Source organism: Populus trichocarpa, chromosome 4, assembly GCF_000002775.5.
Source record: "Populus trichocarpa isolate Nisqually-1 chromosome 4, P.trichocarpa_v4.1, whole genome shotgun sequence".
In the NCBI taxonomy this organism is placed as follows: domain Eukaryota; kingdom Viridiplantae; phylum Streptophyta; class Magnoliopsida; order Malpighiales; family Salicaceae; genus Populus; species Populus trichocarpa.
Window position 1 is genome coordinate 21,902,947 of NC_037288.2, and position 11,473 is coordinate 21,914,419.

Below are 11,473 nucleotides of genomic sequence, written 5' to 3' on the forward strand. Positions count from 1 at the left end.
GTTAGTCTACAATTAGAAAAACACAAGGTAATACGTAAAATGATAAGTCTAGACATATACCTCATAGATATAAGATTGTCTAATACTAACTCTTAAATGATATTAGCTTTATTAACTATGTAAAATCAAAATAAAATATTATGGATCCACTCATTAAAATTTTAACAAGAGTGTTTGTGTTAGTTCATTGAGAGGAATGAGCTTAAAGTCTATGATATAATTTTATTCTATTTTAATTTTTTTTCCTATTAAATTTGATTTTTATTTTTTTAATTGCTATTTTTTTTACCTTGAATTCTTTTAGATTGATTTTTTGTTTACTATTTTATCTTTCAATATTAAATTTGTCAAATGTTGAGCTTCTTGATTGAGCCCAGATCTAGAGTATAATGGATTTCAGGTTGGAAAGATTAATCTGGGTTTAAAAGGTTCGCCCGAGTTTGCTATGTTTTTTTTTATTATTATTATTTTATCAATTTCATCATTCAACATTTCTTTTTTTCTCTTTCTATAGGATTTTTTATTCGTTTTGAGAATAACACGAGTTACCTCAAAAAAACGTTTTTATCAATCTTTATTAAATCTAGTTTTTTTAAAAGAAATTTTGTTTTTTAATTAAAATAAAATAATTTATTTCACTCTTCAACATTAAATTGGTTAGGTATTGTCTCGGGGTTTTTTTTTTTATCTGTCAAGTCTAGCTTTTTTTTAAAAAAAATTATTTTTTAATTAAATTAGATTAAATCATTTCATCCTTCATTATTAAATTGGTTGGGTATTGAGGTCCTTGGTTAAAATTAAGTTTGGAATTTAATGAATTGCAGGTTTAAGAGATTAATCCAAGTTTATAAAGTTCGTTTGTATTTGCTTGATTTCTTTTTTTTTTTTTTTTATATATCCTCAAATATTTTCTTGGTTTTTTCGCTTTATAAAATAAATTAAATCAATTAATTAAATATAAACATGAAATATTTACGTATTATTATTGTTTAAAGCATTCGTTTCACTGGCAATTGAATATGACATATCTCATTTGTTCCTGATCAGCACCATTTCACATGCATAAAACTATATCAACTTTTGTTAGTGAGATATATCATATTATAAACACAAAACGAGCTTTCTATAACTTTTTTTTTTGTACAGGAACAATTAAATACAAATAAATAAAGATATGAGCAAGATTCCTTTTTCATTTTCAAACTAAATGAATAAAAAAATCAACATTAGAAAGGGTAATCCTCTAAAACTTGCATGCTTCTCCTCTGTGTAAGAAACCAAAAGAGTTTGTACCGGAACAAAGTATTTTTTGCCTTCAATGGGAGGGAGCAGCTTTCAAGTAGATTCAACATTTTCCACACAGAAAGATTCTAACCGAGGCTCAGTTAAATCTACGGCCTCATCATCTGCGGCACCCCAACTGTGAGCTTTTGAAGTCGAGATGATTAACCTCTCCATATACTTGGTTGAAATATTATCTGCCCCTTCAATGTAGCTTCCAACAAAAAGGTTGCGGTCTACATCAAAAGCTGACTGTTGAATTGACAACCTGTCTCGTTTCAGTACTTCCTCTGCATCAACAGGATCTTCAGCTCGACTGTCAGGTTTTTCTTTGTATGGATCAGTTGTCACACTCTGGATTGAAGACATCTGCGTCAGACATAAGCGGTGACATTTATAACATGAATCAAAAGGATAAATGTGCATGTCTGCGGGAGGCATTTTAGGAAATTTCAGACAATAAAATTGGCTAGTGGGGACGACTTCACTCAATCACTGGCATACAGAAGCATGATTTGCCTGCATCTATGTTCTCAGAATCTATTAATGCAGCACTACGTTTACCTCACCTCCGTAGAGAATAACTAAACAAATAAATGAGAAAACCAGATTTGATACATAAGCAAGAAATATAGATAAGTAATAGTTTTCCAGCAATTCCAGTTCCAAAAGGCACACAAAATTCAAGCAATTAAACACAGAATTTACATCAAAATTGTTCTCATTGTTTACCAAGAATAATAGTAAGAAAAAACCATCATAGATAGTTGGTAGCCTTGAAAGAAAGAGTAAATTAAAAAGCTTGACTTGCTATTATTAAATTACCTGAAAAAGACTCACGGGAATGTTTCTCCTTTTGGATTTTTCTGGTGCTATAGTTGAGAGGATTTGTACAACCTCACTCATGCTTGGTCGAGAATCAGGATCCATCAGCAGGCACTCCTTTGCCAGGTAAGCCATTATTTGCAACTCTTCTTCTGGGAAATTCCCTTTCAAGCGTGGGTCAGGCAACTCTGAAATTACTCGCCTGCTATCCTGGAGAAGAGGGGTAGCCTACAAAAACAAAAGAAGAGGATTATAAACTGCATATGAGTAATATTACTCTGCAGGCACAATTTGCTTAGTATAGTACTCGAGACAGTTTTCTATGTTTCCATAACATCAATGATGATTCATCTGCTAAAGACATCATCTTTAGCATAATCAAGGAATATCACAATTTGGGATAGTCAGCAGAAATAATTAATTGGGAAAAGATGTAGTTTCGTGAGCTACCCAAACCAGAGGATATAAAATATAAATACATGCAACAAAATCAAGATGCTTTTTACCCATAAGACAAGGCTTTCTTCTACTTTGTTGGTTGTTTTATGGATTGGTTGCCGACCAGTGATAACTTCAAGTAGAACTACACCAAAACTGAAAACATCTGACATAAGAGAGGCTCTTCCAATCATTGCATACTCTGGTGCAAAGTATCCAAATGTGCCCTGCATTCTTGCTGGAGAACTGGAACTGCTGGGAACTCCATCAGCTCTTAAACGTTTAGCCATACCAAGATCAGTAATCTGCGTATATTAGCTGTCATCATAAATAAATGTTTGATTGCATTTATGGTTTCATTGTTCAACTTAGTTATTTTGAATAAGAACCTGCCCATTCTAATGAATATTTGACAGTTGTCCCAAATAAAGTTGCAGTAGGAAAAAAATTTCTCCTTGAAAAAGGGGGAAAGGGGCTAGGATTGAAGTTCGAGTCTGCCCTTGCTAAAATAAGTTGTCTTTCTAATTGGAGTCAACATTTTTAATAGAGACCCAAGAAACAGATTCTTACTTTTGCCCTCCATAATTCATCCATAAGGATATTGGTTGATTTGACATCTCTATGCAAAATTCTTGGAGCAGCTGCTTCATGGAGATATTCTAAGCCCCTTGCAGCTCCTATTGCAATGGTAACACGAGTTTGCCAGTTCATGTTTTCCCCCATAATTCCATCCAAACAATCCCTCAGGTTACCATTAGGCATGTATTCAAATACCAGCAACCTCTCAGAAAGCTTCCCTCGGAACTCCGAGCAGTAGCCAAGCAAAGGCACAACATGACAGTGGTGGAGTTTTGCTAACAGCTCAACCTGTTCATAACAACATGACAAGGTTCCACGTGATTTGTGAGGCACAAACAGTTTGTTTACACTTCAAGAAATAACTAAATACAGATGCTGTTGTTTAGCAAATAAGGAAAAAGTGGTATCAAGCTGAGGCGGTACCTCTCTTGAAAAAAGGAGGTCTGCATCAGTTCCACCTTGAGCTTTCAGTCGCTTAACTGCCACAGTTGTACCATCCTTGAGCTGACCACGATATACATAACTACTTCCCCCAAGTCCTATAAGATTTGAATGGGAGAACTTATCGGTGGCATGTTCCAATTCAGAGTATGCAAAACAGATTAAAGTTCCATGTATAATCTCTGTTTTGCTCCTACACAAGAAAGAAGCCTTGCGAAAACACCCTGAGAAAATGGAAAACATTTGTATGATGAATCATGACAAGCAATGGACAATTGATAGGATTGATGGGGGAATAACAATTGACATCTACCTGATATAGGATTAATAGGGGAATCAACACGGATTTTAGTTTCCGACACTGAAGATGCCCTATGACTAATTAAGTTAGTAGCACTATTGCAACTTGTTTCTCTGTCTGACAAGAATGTTGGTGACTGGATAGGGCACTTGTCCTTTCTGCAGAGATACCATGTTGTTGAAGCAAGAAATGCAAGAGTTGTGAGTATGACACATAATAGGATGACCACAACTATTTTGCTAGAAATATGTTTTCTTGTAGCTTGAGCATCAGTAAGAGATCCTGTTAAGAAGCAAGCATACGCGAACAGGTCAGGCAATGGATGACTCACCTCACCACTGGCCAGTGGATTTAAACACTCTTAAGCATCTAGAAAATCATAATAAAAACATATAAATATGTCATTGGGATAAATACAAAAAAGAATAACATTTTGTTCTTATTATATCGTATCTGGATATCCTAGTTGATTGTTCTATATGGTTATTGTTATTCCAGTTTCAATCAAAACTTGAGAAAGAACTAGGTTTTTAAGTGTTTGGATCAGTATGATATTCATCAAATTTGTCCCTGTTACAAGAACACAGAGAGACAAGGAAATAAAATACTATGATAATGTATATATGAGCATCTACAAGCACATTATGCGCGTATGGTTTGGTCCATCTCACTTAACCTCTGTTCCTATAATGCACAGTTGAGATGAACAAAACAAATCAAATCATAAAGTTGTGAATTGTCCATCAATGATATATTTTCTTAACCAGCGAACTTTAATTTCATTGATGACACAAAAAACAATCACATAGCTCTTAGTTCCACCATCCTATGAGCTTCATTATCCCATTTAATCGCGCAAAATCCAATGTTGAAACAGAAACATAGAATATTGTAAAACTGGCTAGACCCATGATTGAAACAGAAACATGCTTCAAAGCCAATACAGGTATTTGGAGAGATCATTTAGTTAGATGTTAAACTTTGCTTCACATCCTTTCTTCATCGTAACATCAAACAAGTTAAGCAGCCAAAAATCTTATCCAAAAGAAACTAGCGGAGATATACCATGAAAAATCAATTTTTTAAATATTAACTGAGCAGCATCCAAGGGACTGAATTATGCAGAAGAAAAACATTATGTCAGGAGTTAAAAGGAAAGAAGTACCAGAGGTACAGTTGCAAGCTGTAAAACAGGTAGTATCTTGACTGCCAGCAGCAACTTTTGGTAACCCATCAGTAGAACATGTACATGTCCAAGTACCTCTGCTTTGTCGACCGGCTACTTCATTCAAGGTTTCATGCATCAGAAGCAGACAATTATCATGGATACCAACTATAAGACAATATAACCAATAGTTTTCATGCAGGAAATCATAACATACTCAGACATGTATGGTAAAAGGTGGACTTGTTCATAAAAAGCCTGGGTCCAAAAGTCAGTCATGGTAACGTTTGTGGATCCAAATAAAATTAGTCTTTCACCAATCATAAAACCACTCATTCTGAGAACAATTAGTTGGAGCATATTAGAGCAATACAGTGCCTTATGAATCTGCCAGTGGAGGTTACACAGTAAATAACTTGAACAAACCCAGCAAATCTATAAGAAAAACTCTGTGCTTCTTTTAGTTGTTGAACACTGTCACCAGGGGGAAAAAAAAAACTGAAGTTATTTATATTTCAATAGTAGCATATCAGCTTTGGATATAATTTGCTAAACACTACAATAATTTATTCATTTCTTCCTTGCTTCCTAGGTTAACATAAAGTTCTAATTAAGAATCAGACTGAAACAGTCATGAAACATTTGGTATACACACAGGGTACGTTTAGTGTTTTCTTTCTTTCTTTCTTTCTTTTTGGGAGATGATAGGGAAATTAGCCTAAGAACTACAAGGAGAGATTTCTAATGGCTAATATTTATTAGTGTAAAAAAGAGAGTCAGAAGTATGCTTTGTCAACTGTTGAGCAACAGCTATTACAGATCAAGCAAGTTGTAGAACTCCTGGATGATTATAGCATAATGAAGCGGCATACCTGGACTGCAATAACAGGATGTAGAACAATTAGATTTAGTATAGCTCTGATTTCCTTGATATGATGCTGAACATGTACATGTCCAATTGTTGATGCCTGATTTAGTGGAAAGTTCATCTGCACCATCCGATTAACTAGAAATGAAACACGCTGCATTTATGTAGATGAAGAAAAAGTATGTGCAGCACCATCAATTAGGCATTTTGAAATTAACAAATGCAGTAAATTGCAACCAAAAAAACATCTTACGTAGCCTACATATGTTTCAATATATTGCCTAGTAGGAGAATAATAGAGGTAGCCTTGAGTGCCTAGGCATCTTTGAGCAAACACCTTCAAGCAATGGGTTGCACTGTTGATACATGTGTAGTAGCAATGGTTGTCACACCTAATGCAATGTAACCTTAACTCAAACATGTTTGACGAGAGATGCCTAGCCTTCCCAGGATTATAGATATACAAAAGAAACTTGTAAATGGGATTGGCAGTTTTAATTGTAGTAAAGGGTAGAGAATCAAATGTTACAGATAGAACAGATTTTATTACTGACCACAAAAGCCTTGCTGGATCCAGACTACGCCAACGAGACAAGCAAACGCAACTTTCAGTTGAAGCTTCATCTACTCAAACACTAGCATAAAACAAAAGTGCCAGTCAACTCAATGTCCCAATTTAGAACGAAAATTTTCTACTTGTTCAGCATACTAACAGTTAGCTTTAGCAATAATGCTAATATTTAGTGGCCTTCCAAAAAAAAAAATCTAAAGTTTATGAAGACGAAATGGCAAATACTTGCTGAATAGAAGAGAGAGAACAAGCTCAAAGACTAAAACATCAGATTACAAAGTTTAGTTTCTAGGAAGTCGCAGAGCATCTGAATCATTTTAACTAACAATAGTAGACTGATCTTGCAAAGTTTGCAGGAAGTTATTCTGCCTATCAGTAACAATAGGAATAACATAGTATTAAAAAAACAAAACAAAATTTCAGTATTCCAGTTGAATTATATTAAAGGAACAAGGTATCATATTAAAATTATACAGCGCCCGGGTGTGTTTTTGCTGGTTTAGGCTAAAAGTCTGACTAGTAAATGATAAAAAAAAGAAGAAGAGAGAAACTCATGGTGGAAAACAGAAACCTTCATTTGCTCATCCAACTTCCTTAATCATAACAGGTCCAATCTGCACCAAACAAGAGATTGCAAAAGCTTGAGTACATATGAGTGGAGTAGAAAACTCAAAACATGAATTATAAAACTCCAGGGTAAACGAGAGTGATTGGAACTTCTATAGAATGAGTAAACAAAAGCTTAAACATACGGATAGATGACATGCTTCATACATACAAATTCACACATTCCAAGATGATCTGGACACCAATACAGCCCCCAGGTTTCTCAATGTATTATTGCATATATAGCAAAGCACCGACAGTAACTAGAAATTGGTAGTTAGGAATTGGTAAATTCATAGTTGGTCAACAAACACTTGAAGGTTCCAATAATTTTACACACGCTATGCTAATTGTTAAAGCAAGATACTACTTACACTGTGCTAGATTGCACTCAATTACGGTGCTAACAGCAAAATACAGTGATAACTGTTCCACGGAAATTATTAATTAAGCAGTCATCTACAGTTCTAAGATAAATTTCCAGTAAGATGATGAAATATGTCCATACATCGGCTTTCAAAATGGAAGTGTCCAAAGAAACGAAGACATGTAGACCATTCATTAAAAGAGGAGCCCTGGTACGGTTACACATCAAATGCATAGCATAAGCACTTTTAGAGTAGAGGCAACACGGAGTTAACTCCCCCAATCAACCATAGGAAGAGAAAGGAAGAGCCCAACTTAGCCAACCAAAAATACATTAAAGGAAAACAATCCAAACTGGTCCTCAAATCTCAAACATCAATTGGCAATGAATGAAAGCTAAGTAAAGTGGAAACAAACCTATAAGAAGCTGAAAGAAGGAGAACGGATGATTCTAAAGGAGACGGCAAACTAATCACAATTTATGAAGAGCAGGTGGGAATACAAGGTCCGAAAAGGGGAAGAGAAACAGACATTTGACAGCAAGATGGATACCGATCAGTAGTAGTATTTCAACTGGTCAAATGCTAATCAAGATTTTAATTATATTACATACAAAAAGAGAAAAATGGGATGGAATACACAAACCACCTCTTTGAAAGCTACTTAATTGCAAACATGAAAGTGACTCTTCAACCTTTTTTAGTTAAGAGTTTCACTAAATAATTTTAAACAGAAACCAATCATTTTTTGTGATGTGGGTTCTGTTTAAAAGTGGAAACTTTACATAATTTTATGTTTCTGTTTTATAATTATTACAAAACATCTCATTAGATCATCTTCTTTTGTAAGATCCCATGATTTTGTAATATCTTAGATAGCTCCAAGGACTGACCCTGCTGACTAATCATTTTAGGGACGTCCCTCCTAATCCGGGTCGATCCTCCGACCACTAATTTAGATTTGTCGTGACTCGAGTTGGATTTGGGTTTTAAAATTATTATTTAAATGCTAAAACTTTAATTTAACTCCGGTCCTGGACGTGGTTGCTAGAGTTGAAAATTGTGGCAGCTCCTTTATTAAAAGAACCCGTAGTCGTAGAAAGTGTAATTATAATTATTTTTTAAAATATTTTTTATATTAAAATAATATTTTTTTATTTTTTAAAAATTATTTTTAAAATTAGTGTATTAAAATAATCTAAAATATAAAAAAGATTTGAAATTTTTAAAAATTTCAGGTTTGCCCGCGTGTTTTTAACCGCTGCTTTAAAATTCAGATTTTATTAGTAGAATTTGTTAAAAATAAATAATGTAATAAATTATATAGATGACACTTTAAATTATCGGAAAAAAATAATTTAGCCTCAATGTAACGGTTACAATTTCTAAATTAAAAAAAAAAAGACTTGCCTTCAAAGACAGATTTGTCATATAATATTATATACAAATATATATACAGACACACACACCACCTTTTATAATGCGAGTCGGCTGTCACTACTAGGCCCCACCTAGATGTTGACCGTTTGATCAAATTATAATCACGCCAAATGCATTCAAATTTCAACTAATCAAACGGCCGGAGATATGTTGATTAAGAAAAATTGAGAGGGAGAATGTGGCCAAAAACACACTACCATTGGGATTGTATAGAGCTGTCATGGTGCCGACACGATAGCAAGAGATTTTCGATTTAATTCACGAATATCGCTGGTACTAGCTAATTTATACAAAAAGAAATTAAGAAATTCGAATTAGAGTAAAAGGAAAAGAAGGTGCGAGAGATTAGGATTATGTCTACCTCTCGTTTTCAGAAAGAAAGAAGCAAGGTGGAGACTGACCTGTGTTTATCGTTTCTGCTGCTGCTGCGGCGTCTGCGTACCGGAGAAATGCAAATGCGGATCTGTATGTATGTGTGGTGTAGTGTATTAGCAAGTGAGGAGCAGCGGAAGGAGGGAAGTGAAGGTGAGACCAGGGAGGTTATTAATGGTCAAAGAGAGTCAGTCATATCAATCCTGAACACTCAAAACGAGGTGGCGCCATCTTTCAGCATTTGCAGGCTATCACGTGCCACTCGAGTGTTTAAATATTTATTTTAGTTTAAGATTATTATTTTTTAATATCAAAAATAAATTTTAAAAAATATTAAAATATATCTTTATTATATTTTCAAACAGACCATGAAACTCCGCCAAGTTAATTCTAATAAATTTTATATATATTTATAAAAAACAATATCATTTTTGTAATTAATAAGATATGTTTATTTTTTTAATTCAAATATTTGGATTAGTATTTTAAAAATTTATTAAATATTAAATGAATATAGAGAAATTAAACATCCTTCGTACAAGAAAGAGATTATTGTAACTAATAAGTAAGCTGAGAAAATCCTTTTTCTCATCAATTAAAAAACAAATATGTTGAAAAAAAATTCGAAACCCCTTCACTTAATAATAAAAATATGAATACAAATCATCTAGGTGGTGGTCTAGTGGTAAGAACTTGGAATCAAGAGCTTTGCTCCTTCTGTGGTCTCAGGTTCGAACCATGTGGTTGCTCATATGATGACCACTGGAAGTTTACATGGTCGTTAACTTCAGGATCCGTGGGATTAGTTGAGGTGTGCGCAAGCTAGCCCGAACATCCACATTAAACTAAAAAAAAAAAATATGAATACATTATAATCCTTGCCGTGTAACAAGTCTGGACCTTAATATTCTTTGGAGGACAAATCATGAACTTTTTACTCTAAAGTATATTGCTTCGAACATCAAGACAAAAGTAAACATTCCCACTGAAGCTTGTCTGTTAGTTTGACCATTGCTTGTTAAACATTACCTTTTTACAGTCTATTTTTTCCTATTTTTTCACCTTACACAATCAAAACTTTCAATATGGAAGTTGTTAAATTTCCTCAGCCCCAAATTTTTTATTTATTAAAAATTAAAATAAAAACTAAAACGCATTAGTATTTTAGTTTTCATTTTGGATGCACACAGTGAAATCTCTTTTATTTTCTGGTCTTTAAATTTTTCTTCACTTTATTTCTTAATTTATTTTTTTAATTTAGTTCTTAAACATTGTAATGATTTGGAATTGATCGTGGTGATTTGTTTTTATCTCTGTGTATAGGAAACTTGCAATGTCAAAGGAGTATTTCATCATTCGGTTGATGCTTGGTTTGATAAAATAAAATTTAATTTTATTGATTTAAAAGAATTATAGCTTCGAAAATCAGATTTGAAGCTTAGACAAATATCCAGTTCCTTTTTTGTTAATATCAAGGACTACTTTGAAAGGTCGGTGGAAGAGTTTATGTTTTTATCGGTCACTCAACTTTTTTTATAATTTAATCCATTCTAATCGATTTTAATTGGGATTTAGACTTTGTAGTTTATTTTGGTTACCTAGATATGAGGTTCTCACAATATCAAGAAAAAAATCTGGCACTCAGTTGATGGTCAGTTTAGCAAAATAAAATAAAATAATGTTGATGTAAAATAATTAAGTTTTAAAGGACCAAAATTGAATCTAAAACAAATATAGTTGACTAAAGTAGATGAGTATGACAACATGGTTGGCCCGGCGTTCATACGTTCTAGCATGTGGAGGAAGACTAGCGTGCTCAGTTAGTGGGTGCACCCTCCTCTAGTGGACAAGCATAGTTGTTCGTAGTAGCATTTAAAGTGATGCGTTGAGTTATGTCTGTCAGGGTGACGCGTATAGGTCAATGATCGATAGCAAGGCGCCAATGGCATTTTTTTCCTTCTCCACCCTCTTTTCTCTCTCATCTCCTCCAAATTCATATTAGTCGAACCAAAATTAAAAGATGTCATGCCATTTTAATTTTTTTTATTAAATTTGATCTTTATTCTTTTGATTGCTCTGTTTTTTTTTTCTTTTTGCTTTGTGTCTATTTTTTTTATTTCATCCTTCAACATTGGGTTGATTTGAAATTAGGCTTTGTGATTTTTTTTTATATGGGGTAACCCTAGTCTAATGACCTGAATCACAAGTTTAAAAGGTTAAC

General features: G+C 33.6%; 1 protein-coding gene across 12 annotated transcripts; it reads right to left on the reverse strand.

Moving 5' to 3' along the window:
- Positions 1-1,099: 1,099 nt before the first annotated feature.
- Positions 1,100-9,440, reverse strand: LOC18098214 (receptor-like serine/threonine-protein kinase NCRK). 12 transcript variants are annotated; one of them, XM_052452573.1, is made up of 12 exons: positions 7,859-8,069; positions 7,041-7,083; positions 6,453-6,533; positions 5,903-6,019; positions 5,031-5,147; positions 3,878-4,147; positions 3,547-3,788; positions 3,115-3,411; positions 2,613-2,849; positions 2,107-2,334; positions 1,575-1,635; positions 1,100-1,520 (listed from the first exon to the last, which is right to left on the reverse strand). In XM_052452573.1, exons 3-12 carry the CDS (start codon positions 6,520-6,522, stop codon positions 1,336-1,338), a joined length of 1,824 nt encoding a protein of 607 aa, XP_052308533.1. In that variant the 5' UTR covers positions 6,523-6,533; positions 7,041-7,083; positions 7,859-8,069; the 3' UTR covers positions 1,100-1,335. The 12 variants fall into 12 exon arrangements, with proteins under 12 accessions (XP_052308533.1, XP_052308532.1, XP_024454256.2 ...); XM_052452572.1 differs by having other exon boundaries at positions 1,575-1,650; XM_024598488.2 differs by lacking the exon at positions 7,859-8,069 and adding an exon at positions 9,282-9,440 and having other exon boundaries at positions 1,100-1,650.
- Positions 9,441-11,473: the final 2,033 nt, after the last annotated feature.